The 19,289-nt window shown below is 41.4% G+C and overlaps 1 protein-coding gene across 1 annotated transcript; it reads right to left on the reverse strand.

The window, feature by feature from the left end:
• Window positions 1-8,771: 8,771 nt before the first annotated feature.
• Window positions 8,772-11,860, reverse strand: LOC132954134 (uromodulin-like). Its single transcript, XM_061026610.1, has 5 exons — window positions 11,800-11,860; window positions 10,905-10,996; window positions 9,572-10,354; window positions 9,064-9,418; window positions 8,772-8,778 (listed from the first exon to the last, which is right to left on the reverse strand). Exons 2-5 carry the CDS (start codon window positions 10,978-10,980, stop codon window positions 8,772-8,774), a joined length of 1,221 nt encoding a protein of 406 aa, XP_060882593.1. The 5' UTR covers window positions 10,981-10,996; window positions 11,800-11,860.
• Window positions 11,861-19,289: the final 7,429 nt, after the last annotated feature.

Genomic DNA, 19,289 nt, shown 5'->3' on the forward strand with positions numbered 1-19,289 from the left:
AGCTGCCAATGAAGCTCACAAGAAGGATGGAACCCTTCTCAACAATCCTGCCGTAAAATCCAACATTCTGGACAAACTTGCGGAGACCATCTTTGCCTACACCGCCTATCCTTCTCAGGCACAAAGGGAGCAGGTTGCAGAGGCCTTGGTTATGAAGCACCCATGTTTGAGAGACCCAGTGTCCTTCAATGGCTTATATAGTTGGCACAACAGCTTGAAATACAAACTTGGGAATTACAGGGCAAAGGTGAAACACCTTGGACTACCAGAGCTAAATGTAAACTGTCTGAAGAGAAAATCAGCTGCAGATAAAACTCCAGTGAAAAACTTAAAGAAGGCAAAGAAATCTGAGGTAAACTACCTCCCACCTCATCCTCAAGGTGACACTGATGCGACCCTTGAAAAAGAGAGAGTGGAGCTTCTCTATGAGCACAAGAAGAGAGACAACAACACATTAATCAGTGAGAAGATGGCAAAAACATTCTCACTACGTCGAAATGATGTTATCCTCAATAAACCACCAGTGATTGACATCAAAGCTAGATGGCCTGCCCTCTTTGAGCCTTCCCAAGTATGTATATTTTTATATTGTCTTGAATGTTTTCAAATGAAGGGTCTAAAGGATTTTGAAATTGTCTTTTTTTTCCAGTTTTGACTTAATTAATTTCTTAGTTTGACAGAATACCTTGTATTGCCTTCACTGTTGTTTTAGGGTTAATTTAATACCTGTCTTCCTTCCCTGTTTTTCTGGAATTCTTTCTGTGTTTAGTGATGTTTTTTTCCCTCTCTGTCTTGGTCTCTCTTAGATTGAGGAGGAATTTCGGAGGATCACACTGAAGCCATTGCAGTCCACATTCCTGGGGAAGTTGGATCAGTTCTCACCTAAACTGTTGAGCCTGTACAGGAGGAAGGGAGGAGCTGTGGGGAAGAAACTTGATGCGACCCTTGACATGTTAGATGAGGTATGTACTTATATCTATTTACAAATGAGTTTATGTTGTAGCTATATGATGTCTGTGCATAACATTCTTTCATATCTAATTTGTTGTAGGACAACAGCATTGAGTCACAAAGAGAAGCTGTAGTCAGAGGCCTTATTCTCTATCTTGGAGAAAAGATGGAGGATTTAATCAAGGACTACCAGGTAAATAAGACATACCTCTGCCATTACTCTGATTTGAAGCCCTGCCTGTTTGAGACAAAATATTTAATTCTAGGATAGCTAAAGGTAGAAGTAATTGTATGCCTTCAGGTTCTAAACTACTGGTAAGTATTTTAACTTATGAAAATAAATACATACACAGTACAATACAATAGGGTCTTTTTAGTAAGCCTTATCTCTTTTATTTTGAAATTCCTATTAATTTAAATGTTCATAAGAGAAAATTGTTTACACATCCTTACCAAGCCATGAGTCTCCATTAGAGATATGCCAATGTTCTGTGGCTAGCACAGAAAAAAACAACTAAACACAATGACATTTACTGTAGGTGAAATACATCTTGTAGATTAAGAGGGATTGTTTGATTTTTTTGTGTTTTGTTTTTAGCCAATACATTCACAACAGTTACCTGCTTCTCCTGGCCGATAAGAGAGTTAATGATGAATAAATCTGTGCATCCCTCTTATTGATAAAGATGTAGGTTTGATTCTCTTGTATGGTGTATTTCACAGATATATGATGATGATGATGCTGCGGATGTCCAGGATACCCTTACGACATTTGTCCTCAACATCTTTGTGGTCAGCAAAGCTGGGAGCGAAGGCCAGACACAAGTTGGGATAGCCATCGAGGGAGCTGAGGTACTTTTTGGGGTTCCCAATGTGGCACATGCTTGTGCTTACCTTATGGGCCTCATCTATGCCCTGGAACTAAGCTACCCTAAGAAACTGAAGTACACCTTTGAGGTCTTTCAGAAGATCTTCCTTGAGCAGGAGGATGGGAACAAAAGAATGTCCTCCAAGATACACGATCTTAAGGTCAGTCTTCATGCCTAAAAGCCACACACACTTCATTGAAGGGTGTGAGTTTGGTTTTATGCTGCACTTTCTCAGGTTACACTGTAAACTATGACTTTTTATACTGGTGTACAGTGCATTTTGTTTTTTTAAAAAAAATAAGTAAGTAGTTTAAACAAAGAACAATCTTGCTTGATCAACATAAATAAATTATGCAAAAAGTTGCCTTAATTTTTTTAAGTAGATGTAGCAAAATATTTTTAGCATACATGTATGCTAGTTGTTGTGGATAGATTTAGTTGTTGCTAGTTGTTGTGGATAGATTTTCAAGATGGGTTGAAGCCTGTCCAACTAAGCGGAAAGATGCTCAGTCTGCTGCCAAGAAAGTTTTTGTGTTGTGAGGTTATAAGCAGGTGGGGTCTCCCAGACTGCATATCTTCGGATAATGGAAAAGAGTTTGTGAATAAAACAGTAAGACTAATTTAGAAAAAATTGGGAATTAAATAACGTCTAGGAGTTGTTTATCATCTGCGAATCCAAGGTTTTTGTGAAAAAAAATGAATGATGTGTTAAAAAATGTATTGTTAAAATCTGCCAACACATAGGTCTGAATTTGATGAAGGTGTTTCTGTTGGTGTTAATGGTGTTTTGATTAAAGCCACTTAGAGGTCAAAGTTTAAATTTAACTGGAGGCGACTGTTATACGTTGATCTTGATGCTACTGACAATATGACTAGTGTCATAGATGCGTTGAAACTTATAAGGAATTCATTTGGTCCATCAGAAGTAGCAGGATGGTCTGCAAATGCTTGGATGCAATAACAATTAGGACCAGTAGGAGCTATAGTGGCTCAGATTCTGATACTACTGAGTGGTAATGATCTAAGTGAAGATGAGGAGGTCATAGAGATTGGACAAGAGCTGGTAGAGAAATGTCCATTTTGAATATCTGATTTCATCATTGACTCCCTATTATTTTGAACAAAGAAGTGAATGGAGAAAAGGGGGGAAATTGAATAGGTTAATCATGTAGTGGAATAATGTGAAAGTATGATACAAAAATGAATATGTTTTTGATGTTTTTGTATGTGCAAAGATACTGGTTGTTGATTTTTCTTCCTAGGACAATATTTGGGAGACTAAAGTGAGGGTGGCTAATTGTCCAGAGATCCTTCCAGCCTAATGGACTTGAACAACTAAACTTAGGACACTGGAGGATGGACATGGACAGTGGAAACCTGAATGAGGACATCATGATGAGGGGTTTCGATTGAAAAATCATTGAGGGGTTATTACAGTAGAAGCTGATGCTGCTAAAAAAGCAACAGTTTTGATATATATGTATGTTTTATGTATGTTATATGTATATTTTTATAGTATTGGATTTTCTTCATTACAATGTAATTTGTATTATTGGTTACTATAATGTACTTTTTACTCTATAGTAGATATTTTTAGTTAAACATATTATTGGGATTAGTATTGGAGTTTTCAGGAACTGTATGAGATGCATATATTGGGACCTCAGGTGTTTTATTTCTTTATCGATCCTTAGGGAAAGTGGTGTTAGGTAGGGAAAGGTCCATTGGAAGGTGCGATGGGTCGACCAGCCTGACTTTGGACAACTTTTTTGATTTTATTTCTGAGGGTTTAAATGTGTGCATTTCTATATCGTCCTATAAAGTTTTTATAACCTTTTTCTTTTTTGATTTGATTGGTTTGGAGTATTATATGTGGTTGCCTGGGGCAGAGGGACCGTGAGAGAGTTTTCCTGTCTAGATTGTTTGATGGATAAAAAAGAAAGATAGCTGCCAGATGGGTTTTTCGCTCTCACACTCCAGAACAAACAAATATTTTATTATATTGCTAAGGTTAAGCATGGATAGAAGTGATTTTTATGAGGCCAATTACCATCATGATTGTATGTTTTTTTGGTTTGCGAGACTGTCGTCTCGAAGGGGGGAATGAAGTGTCTTAAATATCTAGGACAGAGATATTATAGTGATCTTTAAGTGTATACTGCACACATCTGTTAAAGGAGTTTCCTTCAGTGGAAGCTAGGATCCCCCGCAGTGGAATGTGAACAAATGGACCCTTATGTTCAGAGGGTTTCCCGGGGACATCTAGACAGGAGATTGTACCTGTGACCTGTGTTGTCCTTTAAGTTTATGACATACATATAATTGCAGAGACCCCTGCTGCTGCTGTTGAAGTAGGAGGGGTTGTCCTAAAAAACAAACAGATAAACAGATGTCCTCATGTGTCTGTGACATGGTGTATAAATAGCATTCTCAGTGTATGTTCGGGAGAGATCGATATTGGCTTTTTGTCTCTCCTGAGCAGACGTGTTCAGTGATTCTGTATCTTGTTAATAAACAATTTTGTTTGAAAGCAAGTCAGTCTCAACGGCGAATTTCTTCATCATCAAACATATCAACAACGGGAATCCACATCACAAGAAAAGTGAAAGTAGTAGAAACAGTGGAAAAGTGTGTGAAACTTAAAGATTTGAATAACAATAGTGTGAATGCTGTTTACAGCATTACGGCTTACCTCAGAAGAGATTAATTTGGAGTGAACACAGTGGTGAAATCTCTGTGATGTGATGGAAATTCAAATAAAAAAAAAAAGTAAACCTTTTACTCAGAAAACAAGACAACCTGTCATAACAAGAAGCGTCAAAAAAGTGATAAAGAAGCTTCATAAAGTCATCAAGGTTAGAAGTTCTATTATCAAGATGAATGATGCCCTTCATAAGAATGTTGCCTCCCTACAATTAACCTTTGGTTACGTATCCAGTAATTATTAAAAAATCCAGCTGAACAACAACTGAACAGATGAAAACCAGTTTGACAGTAACTGAAGTATGGGCCTGAAGCATAAACTTGGCATAAACAACGCATCTCCATTGAGTACTGAAATATGTCAAGGTGGCAGAGGCACCCATATGGAAAAGAAATAAAAATGTTTTACTAAATGTTTACATCTTTTATCTGAAACTTAATACACGCATGACAGGGATGGGCAATATTTCTGGTTTTCATGATTTCATGGCAGATTTTGTCATGTTTTCTTCATGTTTCCAATTAATTGATATGTAAAAATGTACCTGAGGGCCTCATTGAGGGTTGATGGGGGCCACCAGTTGCCCACTGTCAGACAATGAGAAAACGGGGAAAACGTCTCCTTATTGAGTGCTCATTTCAAGGGCTTAAATTAAGAGTTGGTGGCTAAATGATGATTTTGTGAGCAAGAGGACAAATGGCCGAACGCGTTGATGTGATTTTCATGTCTGGGATCCAAGAAATGTGGAAACCACAGCGATTTAAAAAGTTAGTCTCAAGAGGTTTGGTCAGTGAAGTCAGGCTGAAGTTTACCATTACCCCAGATGGAGATTTATCTGTACCACCTGCCGCTTTGAAGCTCACAGTGTAAAAACCTTTTCTCCGATTGTCCTGAAAACTCAATGTGTGAGAGAGGACAAGTTTTCCTACATTTTGAAAGGTAGCAAGAAAAGTGAAAGTAGTATAAATAGTGGAAAAGTGTGTGAACGTTTTAAAGTAAAAATGGAGTCTCTAGGCGGAACAGAGCCAAAGTTATAAGGCTGAGAAAAAAGTGGAAAGGTGGAAAATTTTCCCATTCATTTCAATGGGGCAAAATTTTGTAGAAAAAGTGAAATAACTTAGAGAACTTAAAGATTTGAATAACAATAGTGTGAATGCTGTTTACAGCATCCATCCAGATGGGTCCACTGCCCTGTCCAAAATAGGCAACTGATGGTGCTGACAGAGCCCTGCCACAGCCCATCTGTCTGCACACCACCTGAGCATCAGCCAGGCCCCATTGATCATCACACACCGTCCCCCACTGTCCACGGTGGAAGATCTCTACTCTGCCAGAGCAGGACTGGTTCACTTTGTTAACCAGACGGACCTCACCCTCAACTGCTGAGCTGTTGTCGGGTGTTGTGGTGGAGGGGATGTCAGCTGTCACTTGAGTGGTGGTGATGGTCACAGGTGTTGTAACAGGTGTGGTGGGTACAACTGTGCTGATAGATTCTGGAGGACCTAAAAGAAGAGTCTCTATCAAGTCCTTACACAACTACAGTCTACATTGTTATCAATATTTATCAGCAAATGATCTCTTTATTTGATCACGTGAGACACAAGAAAGAGTGACTTCAAAAGACAAGATGTTTAATAAAAAACAGCAACAACGTATGTGTTTTAGTACTGTAAAGATCATGTTTTATATTTATCCAACCCATTACTGGCAACTAAAATCATCCTTGACCCCTCAAAGACAAGTGATATATTTAAAAAAAAAAACACATACTATCGATATACATTTTTAAATAACAAATACTATTTAAGGATGAGTAGCTAGATCTCTGCTGAATATTATACCATAGAAAGCTTTTGACTAGAGCCTGACCGATTAATTGGCTAATATTAGCATATCCAGTGACTATCGTAACGGTTAACTTTATCCCATATTTGCCGATATTACTAGATTTATTCACCAGTCAAAAAGCATTTCATTTGAGTTTCATTGTATTACACTAGAAGTTCTGTTTCGCCAGCAGAGGGCGCTATATAGATTACAACAAGCATTATCACTCTCCAGATTGTCAAGCACTGATGCAAGTACATGCACAGTTACTTTTGAGTGGAGTGACCATCTTGTCCTCCTTATAATATATATATTTTAAGTGTTTGATAACTTCATTTGAGGGATCAACAAAATACATTTGTATTAGTTTTTAATTTGGACGAGCTAGTGGTGCTAACCCGGCATCAGAGGGAATATCGGGAATGTAGCTTAATGCTATTCACGGAGACCTGGCTAACGGAGCTAACACCGGACTCAAATGCTAAGCTGGATGGTTTTCAGCTGATGCGGGCTGACAGGACAAAGGAGAGCGGTAAGAGGAAGGGAGGAGGGCTGGCGGTGTTTGTGAATGATAGATGGTGTAATCCGGAGCACATCACTATCAAAGAACAACTCTGCAGTAAGGACATTGATCTGCTAGCTGTTAGCATGAGACCTTACTATCTGCCTCAGGAATTCTCGCATGTTATCGCGATAGCTGCGTATGTTCCCCCCTCTGCTAATGCAAGCTCGGCGTGTGATGTCCTGCACTCTTAAACAAACAGGCTGCAGACACAGCACCCACAGGCCCTCTTCCTTATTACTGGGGACTTTAATCATGCCTCTCCTTCCTCTACCCTGCCCACCTTCACACAATATGTCACCTGCCACACCAGAGACAATAAAATACTGGACCTTTTCTATGCCAACACCAAGGAGACATACACCTCATCTCCTCTCCCTCCCCTTGGAAGATCAGATCACAACCTGGTGTACCTCCTGCCTGTGTACAAACCTCTGGTACACAGACAACCAGCTGTCACCCGCACTGTTAAAAGATGGTCCGATGAGACGGAAGAGGCTCTTAAGGACTGTTTTGAGACAACTGCGTGGGAAGTGTTCTGTGATGACCATGGGGAGAACATTGACAGTCTCACAAACTGCATTACTGACTATATTAATTTCTGTGTGGATCACACCGTACCCACCAGGACTGTACGTTGTTTTGCCAACAGCAAACCGTGGATTACTCCTGAAATAAAGGTCCTCCTCAAGGACAAAAAGAGGGCTTTTAGGTCAGGAGACAAGGAGGAGATGAAGACTGTGCAGAGAGAGCTGAGGAGGAAGATCTGGGAGGGGAAATGCATCTACAGGAGGAAGATGGAGGAACAACTGCAGCAGAAGAATGTCAGCGGAGTCTGGAAGGGCCTGAAAACCATTTCAGGTCACAAGGATTCCAACACTGAACTGGTTAGGGATCAGGAGTGGGTGAACGACCTGAACACTTCCTTTAACAGATTTGAACATCCATCCACCCCTCCCCCTACCCATTCCACTCTGCTGCAACGACCACCGTCTGCCCCCGCTGCTGACTGCACCACCCCCACCTCACCCCCCTGCATATCACTCTCTGCTCCCCACATCGTCAAACCCATCCCCACCCCCACCCCCACCCCCACACCTTCCAGCACACAGCCCCCCTGCTCCAGCCTGTCACTCACAACAGCCCAGGTGAACAGAGAACTGAGGAAGCTGAAGGTCAGAAAGGCAGTTGGTCCGGACGGCATCAGCTCCAGGCTCCTCAAATCCTGTGCAGACCAGCTTTGTGGGGTTATGGAGCACATGTTCAACTTGAGCCTGAAACTGGGGAGAGTACCAGAGCTCTGGAAGACATCCTGCGTGGTACTGGTGACAAAGATCTCCCACCCCAAGGACTTCAACCACTACAGGCCAGTGGCACTGACGTCACACCTGATGAAGACCTGGGAGAGGTTGGTCCTTCACCATCTGCGCCCCCTGGTGAGCTCATCAATGGACCCACTGCAGTTCGCCTATCAGCCAGGCATCGGGGTGGATGATGCTGTCATCTACCTCATGCAGACATCTCTCTCACACCTGGAGAGGGCTGGGAGCACTGTGAGGATCATGTTCTATGATTTCTCCAGTGCTTTCAACACCATACAGCCCATGCTTCTGAGGGACAAGCTGGAACACACAGGAGTCGACCTGCACCTCACATCCTGGCTCCTGGACTATCTGACCAACCGGCCACAGTTTGTGAGGACACGGACTGTGTGTCTGACCGGGTCATCTGCAGAACAGGGGCCCCACAGGGGCCCGTCTTGGCTCCCTTCCTTTTCACCCTGTACACTGCAGACTTCTCCCATAAGACACCTAACTGTCACCTGCAGAAGTTCTCTGATGACTCTGCCATTGTCTGCCTAATCACTGATGGGGACGAGGTGTTACGGTGCGGTGTGAAACAAGGGAGGTGGACCCAAGTGCGGAAACAAAAAACTATTTCTTTAAAATAAAGATCAAAATTCCAAAACACAAAAAGGCAGACAGCGCTCTGCTGGAACAGGAACAGGGAGCAGACGGCGCTCTGCTGGAACAGGAACAGGAGGCAGACGGCGCTCTGCCGCAACCAGCGGAACTGCCTCCAGATAAACGCGGGTAAAACCAAAGACCTGGTGGTGGACTTCCGCAGGCGCAGACCCACTTCTCCCACACCGGTGAACATCCAGGGAAAGGACATCATCCATCCAGATGGGTCCACTGCCCTGTCCAAAATAGGCAACTGATGGTGCTGACAGAGCCCTGCCACAGCCCATCTGTCTGCACACCACCTGAGCATCAGCCAGGCCCCATTGATCATCACACACCGTCCCCCACTGTCCACGGTGGAAGATCTCTACTCTGCCAGAGCAGGACTGGTTCCCTCTGTTAACCAGACAGACCTCACCCTCAACTGCTGAGCTGTTGTCGGGTGTTGTGGTGGAGGTGATATTGACCTGACTGGCAGAAGAGGTCGCTGTACTTGGATCAGCTGTGGTTGAAGGATTTTCAGGAGTTGCTTCGTTCACCTCTGGTTACAATGAAAACAAGGAGATACTGTTGCTTAACTAAAGGAAAATTTCTAATCAGAATTAAGAACAACAAGACAATTCTTTTAATAACTGATTTAGATGAAAAATGTAAATATGTGGTTAAAGAGTTAATGTTACAAATGGAACAATACCTGCACAGTATGCAAGCGAACATGTGCTTGGCTGCACAAGTTTGTAGACAAAGTAGTTTCCATAGCAGAGCTTGACATGGATGGTGTGTGAGGAGAAACGACAGCAGCTTCCTGACCATGAGTTACACACAGTGCGGCTCACAATCTGACCTGACTGTGTGGGATGAGGGGTTTTTATCCATAGAGGAGCATTGGTTCCACAACTGTTTTCAGCCACACACCTCTCTGGAATATTAGCACTGGTTTGCCCCAGAAACAGCCGATACCAGCCTTGCCAGTTAACATTTCGGTCACAGCGTGGGTTCTGGGGGGACGTGTTATTTGTTGAGCGCCAGTCATCATTCAGCACAGTGTACTCCTGGCAGGGGTCAGCACACTGGAGAGTCCCATTCATTCTGACACAGTCTGTGCCTGAAGGACACACAGTGGATCCACAGCTGAACTGGACAGACTGGGAGGAGGGACCTGATCTGGAGCTGGGGGAAGGCTCCAAGCATACGAAAGAGCCTGGAGTGTTTCTACAAACCTGAGATAGTTTGCATGGGGAGTCTGTAAGAGAGCACTCGTCCGTGTCCACACAGCCCCTGTCTGGTGACCACTGATAACCTTCTTTACAGCAAGAAGAGTCACTACAGAGTTTTATATTGTAACACATGAGGCCATCACCTACAAAACCATCGTTACAGACACAAGAGAGTATCTGCCTTGACATGTCGCCTCTTCCTCTAGACTCGAGGCAGGCGGCTTCACCGTGACATGAATCACAGCTGGAGACACGTGTTCCTGTGCAGAGTACAAGAATAGTCAAATAAAAACTTTTCAATTTAAAAAGTAACTCTATTACATAAAAGTGATGTAAATTACATTGTTTTTTTCCTTTAGAACAACTTGTTTTTTCTGCTCAAATCTCACCACAGAATAGTGCATATCTGGAAAACCTACAAACGTGATGATTTCTTACTTTCTTGGAAATACTTGAAATTAAGTGCAAGACAAGAACTACTGGTGGTGCAGAAAAATGACATCTAAACTGTTAGTATTTAAATAATGTAAGAATAGCTGATATACATTATCACTGGAGTAGTAAAATGCAACACTAACAGAATTAAATATCATAAGAATTTTTAGCGGGGTAGGCTTATACTGTGAAAAAGTTGAGTATCACATTCTTATTAATTGGTCTTCGAAACCCCCACATATGTAGTGTCATCAGTTTGGTTTGTGTGTCGGGAAACAAATGAACTAATTCATTTGATCAAATGCGTTTAATTGAAGCACATGACAAGTCAAATAGGAGAAAAGATACATGATAAAATGAAGTCAGATGGTATACCTGATGTTTTTACGGTAAAACACTGTAAAAGCAGGAGTAAAAACACACCCCTAGGCACCGTCATTATTGTCCACATCCACGATATTAACTTTCTGAAAAGGAAAAAAAGGCATGTCTGAAACCACATTTTCAATGAGATGCATAAAATTCAATACTCTACCCATCTTTGTGCTGACCTTGGAGCTAGGCCCCAGCAGCAGCTCAGCTACCACAGTTTAGGTAAACAAAGACTATTCAGATTTTTCTAGACTGTAAATCATGCTAAAGTTATCTGGGACTCAAAGAGCAAACCAAGGGGAATCGCTGAAGAACACTCGAATATTCTACACATTTTATCAAAAATAGATCAGGTTAAACATTTATTAATGGACTCTTATCTGGATAATCTTTGTCTCAGTTAATCCTGGATCAACAGTAATAATATCCCAACACATGTACCTGGTTATGTTTGTTGTAGAAGAGACAGACAGTGAGGGGGGGTATATTAGAGCAGTAAGCAAAAAGTGAAAATGATCTGTTCAAAACATAGTTTTCAAGAAATAATCAAATAACCGACCAGGCTTACTAAACTCAGTAAAACCCCAATTGACTTGATCTTCATGAATAGACTTGAGCACATTACAAATACATACAATTTCATTACAGACCTGAGTGAGAAAATTATCCAAAAAACATTTACAAGCCTTCTACAATGATTCTCATAAACCAGAGTCCACAGGCATTCCCAGCAACAAAAAATTCCAATTTGAAAATCAATTGCAGAATATTAATTGGGAAAATGTTACAGACATTCAAAATTTTGATTATTTTTGTTTTACAATGATGAAAATGCTTACTGATGTGATTCAGAAATAAACTCAGTCATTGAAGCATCCACAATGTAAAAGGGCCTTACTGTGGCTGATCAAGAGTATTAATCTGCTGATGAAAAAAAGAGACCTTGCGCTCAAACAATCTTCATGCACAACTCATGAACAACTCACAAACTCATGCAGACACACTTGTTTTTAAAGGGCTAAAAGATAGGGTAGTGAAAGAGCTGCATTGTGCAATAACCAGTTACTTCATCAAATTGATTGCTGACTTGGAAGAGAAAAGCTCAGCACTTTGGAAACATCTCAATAATTTAACCAACCGAACAATTAACCCCAAAAAAATCAATAGTGGAATTGAAATAAGTGGAAGAATTTGTAATCATATAATTGAAATTGCAAATAAATGTAATACATTTTTTTATTAAATCAGCTTAGGAACTGGCAGCAAGTTTTAAACCTGTGCAGTGAACAAGATGTATCAAGAGACATCTCAACGTCCTTTTATATAAAAAAAGACAAATCACAGCGAGACTGTTAAAGTTATCACTCAGTTAAGGCAATCAAAGGCCAAGGATATTTTTGGCTTGGATACCTTTTTTTGTAAAAAAAAACACATAGCGCTCGTCTATCAACACCAGTTACACATATGGTAAACTTATCCATCAGTACTAATAAATTGGAATGAAAAACAACAATTATAAATTCCAATTCCTCAGGCTGGAGCACCTGACCAGATCTTTAACTACAGACCAATTTCCTTCTTACCCACACTCTTGAAAAAACTGTTGTCGACTACCTTGAAAGTAGTAACCTTCTGCACCCCAAACAATTTGGTTTTAGACAAAGGTACTCAACAGAGTGGGCAAACTGTTACCTTACTGAAACAATAAAACAGTCATTGGTTGAAGGCAGTGTAGTAGGAGCAGTATTTTTGGACTTGAAAAAGCCTTTAATACTGTGAATTATGACATTCTCCGAAATAATCTGCAAAAAAATGTTTTTTCTAATTTTGGTTTCAAATGTATCTTGAATGCAGAGAGCAGCATGAAAGAATAAATTCCACTCAGTCATCTGTTCAAACTTGCAGAATGGGAATTCCACAATGTTCCATTTTAGGGCCCTTACTTTTTAGCTCAATGATTTACCAGACAGCTGCAAAAGAGTCAGCTGTCAAATGTATGCAGACGACACAGTTATATATGTGAATATGTACAATCCGATCCATCAACCGACTATGGACAGACCTCATTGGCTGCAAACTCCTGGTCAATAAGCTCAACTTCCCCAACCAATCCTTTCCATCCCTCGTCCACTCCCACCTCTACATCGGGTCCTCCAATACCCGACCTGATCGGACCTGTCCAAAGTCACCTCCTGCAAGCAGTAGAAAGAGGAAACAGTGCCAGTCTACTATCATTGCCTATATCTCATTATCAACAACAACATGGGCCCCTGGGAAAACCATCTGAAACTGTGTTTCCTCGAGGGACTGCTCCCCCTTCTCCTCTCTCACTCATGCCTCTTGCATTGGCTATGAGGACGCCAGACTGGATGAGGTGGTGAGACACGCAAAGCATGCTGAAAAACAATTTCAAGCACAACAAACAGGAAAAGCTGAATCAAAAGAAAAAGCCCTTCATCTGGTCCAAATATCAATGGTAACAGGATGGTTTACTGGAGGGGATTCTCCAGCCATTGGTTTTGATTGGAAGGGACGCCATGAGGGAGACGCCAGGACGCAAGACACCTGAGAGACTGACTCTGAAATATAGCTTTTTTTTTTTCGACACTTTACGTTTCTTTTGCAAATAATCGAAACTGGTATGAAAGAGTGCGGGCTGGCGGGGGAGATTGCACCCAAATGACTCCGTGGATTGGGCGTGTGTTGGTTTCGGCACGAACGAGGATCTTGGTGGTGAGTCACCTGCACGCACCCCTTAAACAGAGAGGACAGTTGCACACATTCAGGTAAGGCAGAATACACCTTCACGTTTAACGCAACACGTAAGGAGAGGCACTAAGTTACGGGCTCACTGGCCTTAGAGTCAGGCTCCATGAAAGCTTTTAGCTGTGGGTTTGTGTAGCGGTGTAACAAATCCGTTACTATTTACACAGACTCCAGCTATGAGTCTGGTGTCGTTTACTTATGTGAAACATCACAAATTTCTAAAATCTGATGGTAAACCTATGAAGAAACCGTCCTGCCATGGACCAAAGCACTGGTGCTGATGTACATGAGGATGAGGAGAAGAGCGCGCTCTAACCCAAGCCCATTTGAAATCCTCCTTCCAGCACCACCACATGTCGGCGTCGAGCAGCCTACACATGCATTACCTTCTTCCTCTCTCTGTGAAAATGACATGCTGAAATACTGTCTTAACCTGTCCTCCACCCTCTCCAATGTCAGAAAGCAGGTTGCATCTGCACTCCCACGCCCAGCCACGGGTTCCCCTACACTTGCCGCAGCCAAGTCCTACGATGTGGCCAAGGACTTCCGGAGGAAGAACTGGCGAGCTAAACGGTGTCCTGACAACCCACCCTCAAGATAGCTGAGAGAGCCACGTGGATCCACGCCAGCCACTATAAAAAGGTCCCTGATCCCACTGACCCACCCGACACCACTCCACCGCAGGCCCAGCCTTCTGCTGGGTGAAGTGCTAGCAACCTCTCCCCTAATTGGTCATAGACAAACCAGCTGGACGAACACAATACCCAGCCAGAAGAAGCATCCATCATTGAACAATGCCCCTGGCATCCAGGTGCGTGTGGCCTCTGTGGCACCACACTCGCCCTCTTCCTCATCACTGGAGTAGTCACCTCCTCTATTCTGTTGCTTGAAGTCCAATCCAAGAAACTAAAGCCCCCTCCAATCACCACCAACCAAAGTCTGGCTATGTCCGCAGAAACAGCATTGCTCATTTCTCACATGCCATTCTTATGATGATGTATTTTAAACTGCTTGTCCCAGGGTCATATTATCTGATGTAGAATAATGGTCATGTAAGTTTCCATTGTTTTGTTGTGATTATTTTGGTGTGTATTTTCAAATGTAGTAATTTTGTACTTGCGATTAACGTAATCAAAATTAGGAAAACGGAATGAAAAATACATTATGTGGATATGCTAAAATAACATTACTGTAAAACTGTATGTTTGCTGTAGAACACTGTTCCAATCACAACTAGCCTACACATATCCTGCTTTTACATGAAACATCTGGATGAATTTCTGCTTTTACATGAAACCCCTGCATGAACTTCTGCTTTTGTACGAAATCTTCATGCGAACGCCCTGTCTTGTTTTTATAAGAATACAGTAACTGTATCAACTATGTTTAGCGCAAAACTCTTAACCTTTCCTACAACAGAGTTTTTCTGTCTCCACCCTTCCCTTTTGAGAGGTGTGCCTTTTGCCTCTTTGAGATTCTGGGAGACTGTACCTTGTCACATTCTGTGTATTTGCTCCTTCTTGCAAGAATAAAAAATCTCTCGAGGACAGTTCATTGCAATTCAGATCTTTATTCAACAACTCACAAATATTTCCACAACGTGTGTCAAAGTGGCTTCAAAATAATCATCTCACCTTAAACTATGTGTTTCTCCATAAAAATAAAATTAATGATAATTTTAGAATAGAATAGAGATTGATAAACATATACCACTAAAAGCAACACAGCAGTATATGCATGCCATGATTTTTTCCTCACTTATCATACTGTATAACTGTTTGGGGCCAGGCCAACCAAACAACAATTACAACTATCAGGTCATTATATAAACATGCACTGAAAGAAATGGATCAGAAATCAGATGGCACTATCGTCTCATTCTAAAGACACACAACATACTGACTTATTGGATGGATGGGCTTTTGATCCACTGTTGTCAGTGTTAATGGATATTTCTTTAAGACTCACTAACTGAACATGGTTTATTCATAGAGCACCAAAGCAGGTTTAATAAAAAACAAACAAAAGATACTTGTGCCCTAATAAAAAGGATACACACACACACACACACACACACACACACACACACACACTCATCCCAATGCCAATCCCACCACATTGCCCTTATGGCCACCATAACCCAACCATGAAACTAAAGGGGGAGTGAGAGCCAGCACATTAGTCAGGTTATCCAATAGGAAACTCCCACCCAGCAGTGTTTCATCAAGTTAGACCCACGACACCTCTGAAAGACTTGGCAGTAAGCTCCGGCGTCCCAGAGCCACCCTCCTTAATGCTATCTCTCAGCGTCCATTATACCCAGCTGAAGAACTTCTCTGAGCTATTGCATCCTTCTGTAAAAAAGGCCAAGCAAACAAACAAACAAAAAATGAAACTATTCCTGGTGCTAACATTACACAAGAGAAAAAAAAAGAGTTGAGTCTGTAGAGAGTTTGTAGAAACAGGATAAACTATCCTCTGACTCACAGACCATAATACTATGTCAGGCCTCAGGCTAGTGCAAACTATTTCCTGTGGAAAAATGTGTTTTCAAATCCACCTGCATCTCCCAATCACCAGCACCCTTTAGATAGCCTGACTCCTGCCTACCTCCCTTACATTTCTCTCCCTCATGGACAAATTCAATGGCTGCACTATTTGTACCAATACATCATGATTTCACCTGCCCCCTTCTACTTTCTACTCCTCTTATTATTATTTTTAAAGCCGTGTTATGTTGCCATGTATATAGACCCTTTGACAAACCTTACAGCCTGACACTCTTTCTGTTTCTCTGTTTCTGCAGTGTGCTGTACCTACCCGGTGGCAGCGGTTACAGGTACTAAGATTTACTTTAAAGAAAAAGTATAATTTGTCTGTGATGGTCTGGTTTCCTTTTGTAGGTATTGAAGAGGCTTCAATGTTATTTCAGTCTGTTCAATAACCTTCTGAATGTTAACCTTCATTGTTCAGTGGTGAAAACTGTAAAAGGGTTTAAGACTGAGTTTGTTGGGACAAATTGAACAAAAATATGGTTTAATCCTTGATAAAGATACTAGGGCCCGACCGATACAGGAATTTTGGGGCCGATACTGATATCAATATTTGGGAGGGGAAAAATCTGATACCGCTATATCAGCTGATATCTTCCTTAGGTCTATTTTCAATCTGCAGATATAGATCAAAATATAGATAAAAACATTAATGTTGATCCCTCAAATGCAGATACAACCCAAATACACTTGTGGAAAAGATAGACCAGGTAGACAAGATGGTCACTGAACTGGAAAGTAACTGAGCATGGACGTGTATCACCACTTGACACTCAGGAGAGTGATCATGCTTGTTATAATCCATATAGCGCCCTCCACTGGTGAAAGAGAACTGCTCGTGAATAAATCTAGTAATATCGGCGCATATCTACAATAAAATTAGTCACTGGATATGCTAAAATCAGCCGATATTATTGGCTGGCCGATTTATCAGTCAGGCTCTAGAACAGGCGTGGGCAAACTACGGCCCGTTGGGCTTTTTAATCTGGCCCGCCGAACTTGTCCAAATTATATTATTATGAAATAAAATGTTATTATAATTAAACCTCGTTCGTTTTCCCCTGTAATGCCCGCGTTTCCCCAATAGATGGCGCACTTCAGAGTGTGGTGTATTACGCCCTTCTTCACTTTTTCGCTTTGCCCTATGAACCCGTATGAGCCCTTCTGTAAAAATGAGCGGATCAAAGAAAAGAAAAGTGGACAGTGAATGCCGAGTGTTTAATACGGAGTGGACAACTAAATATTTTTTCACTGAAGTCCGATCAAAGGCTGTATGCCTGATATGCCAAGAAACTGTCGCAGTTTTCAAAGAGTACAGTATCAGCCGTCACTTTGCTACGAAGCATGCTAACTACGCTAGCAAGCAGTCCACGCAAGAACGGGCGGCTGCGGCTCAGAGGTCGAAGGATAATTTACAGACTCAGCAACATTTTTTTCACCAACAAACTGCGATTCAAGAGTCAACTACCAAGGCAAGTTTTTTGCTGGCATTCAAATTAGCAAAGGCTAGCAAGCCTTTCTCCGAAGGTGAGTTTTTAAAAGAATGCATGATAGAGACAGCAGGTCTCTTGTGTCCGGAGAGCCAAGGCCAGTTTGAAAAAATCAGTTTATCACGCAGGACTGTGACTCACTGTGTGGAACTGATTGATGAAGATATAGCCAGAGAATTAAACAAAAAGGCTGAGTCCTTTAAGTTATATTCACTAGCGCTGGATGAAAGTAATGACGTGAAAGACACTGCTCAGCTCCTCATTTTTATCTGAGGGATTAATGACAGTTTTGAGATAACAGAGGAGTTTTTGACCATGGAGTCCCTGAAAGGAAAAACGCGAGGACAGGACTTGTATAACCAGGTGTCTGCTGTCATCGAGAGAATCAAGCTACCTTGGAGTAAACTTGCCAATGTCACAACGGATGGATTGCCAAATTTAACTGGAAAACATGTTGGGCTGCTGAAAAGAATCCAGGATAAAGTGAAAGAGGAAAACCCTGACCAGGATGTTATTTTCCTTCACTGCATCATCCATCAGGAATCTCTGTGTAAGTCTGTATTGCAGCTTAATCATGTCGTGAATCCAGTTGTAAAACTTGTTAACTTTATACGAGCAAGTGGACTTCAGCATCGTCAGTTTATTATGTTCCTGGAGGAAACTGATGCGGATCATCAGGACTTACTGTACCACTCTGGTGTCCGCTGGTTAAGTTTGGGCAAAGTGTTTCAACGAGTGTGGGAGCTGAAAGAGGAGATCAGCGCATTTTTGGAGTTAATGGGGAAATCCGTCAAATTTCCTGAGCTAAGCAATATACCTACGTATGTGAGCAGACATTCAGCGTCATGAACATCAACAAAGCCCCTCACAGATCCAAGTTAACTGACCAACACCTCGGATCTATCCTGAGAATTACCACTACAAAACTAACTCCAGACTTTAATGCATTGGCAAAAAAAGGGAGATCAACAACACTGTTCCCACTGAAACTGAACGTGAGTTTCTCTACTGTGTTTATTAAAATTTAATTTAATTAAATGAATGCATTTGGAAATCAATTTGTACAATGAGCCTTGCATATTCATGCTTTGCTACCTGTTAAAGGCCAAATCCTTTCATGTAATGGCTTTTACATGTCATTTATATTAGTTCACACAAACACTCCATCCATCTGTTCCTGGCCCGGCCCCTCTGTCAAATTTTAGAGCCCATTGTGGCCCGCGAGTCAAAAAGTTTGCCCACCCCTGCTCTAGAAGATACTGATGTTATGCTATTAGCTGAGATCAACTTTTAAAACCCTGGTAAACAAGATGGTGAATACTGAAGTGAAGTAATTCTACAGCAAGCAAGAAAAACAAAACACCTCAAATTAGTTATTTCAAAATATCTAATTTGAAAGGGAATTAAAGACAAACTCAGTTTCTCGAGAATTTTACTTGAAGTCTTTGAAGTGCTCCAAACCCTGAACCCGACTGGGGAACGTTGGTCACTTTTTTTGTCAATAAAAGTTCCATGGGATATGTGAAAAAAAAGAATCAACATATTGTATTTTTCTAATATTTAATCTATCTACATAAAAT

This window comes from Labrus mixtus, chromosome 2 (assembly GCF_963584025.1).
Source record: "Labrus mixtus chromosome 2, fLabMix1.1, whole genome shotgun sequence".
In the NCBI taxonomy this organism is placed as follows: Eukaryota; Metazoa; Chordata; class Actinopteri; order Labriformes; family Labridae; genus Labrus; species Labrus mixtus.

What these genes read in the sequence shown, in the direction of transcription:
- LOC132954134 (XM_061026610.1), bottom strand. Translation starts at nt 10,980, where the DNA reads ATGTGGACAATAATGACGGTGCCTAGGGGTGTGTTTTTACTCCTGCTT. An exon ending in TTTTACCGTAAAAACATCAG is followed by an intron (nt 10,355 to 10,904) that starts GTATACCATCTG and finishes TACTCTGCACAG; the next exon opens with GAACACGTGTCTCCAGCTGT. An exon ending in TTCGCTTGCATACTGTGCAG is followed by an intron (nt 9,419 to 9,571) that starts GTATTGTTCCAT and finishes CATTGTAACCAG; the next exon opens with AGGTGAACGAAGCAACTCCT.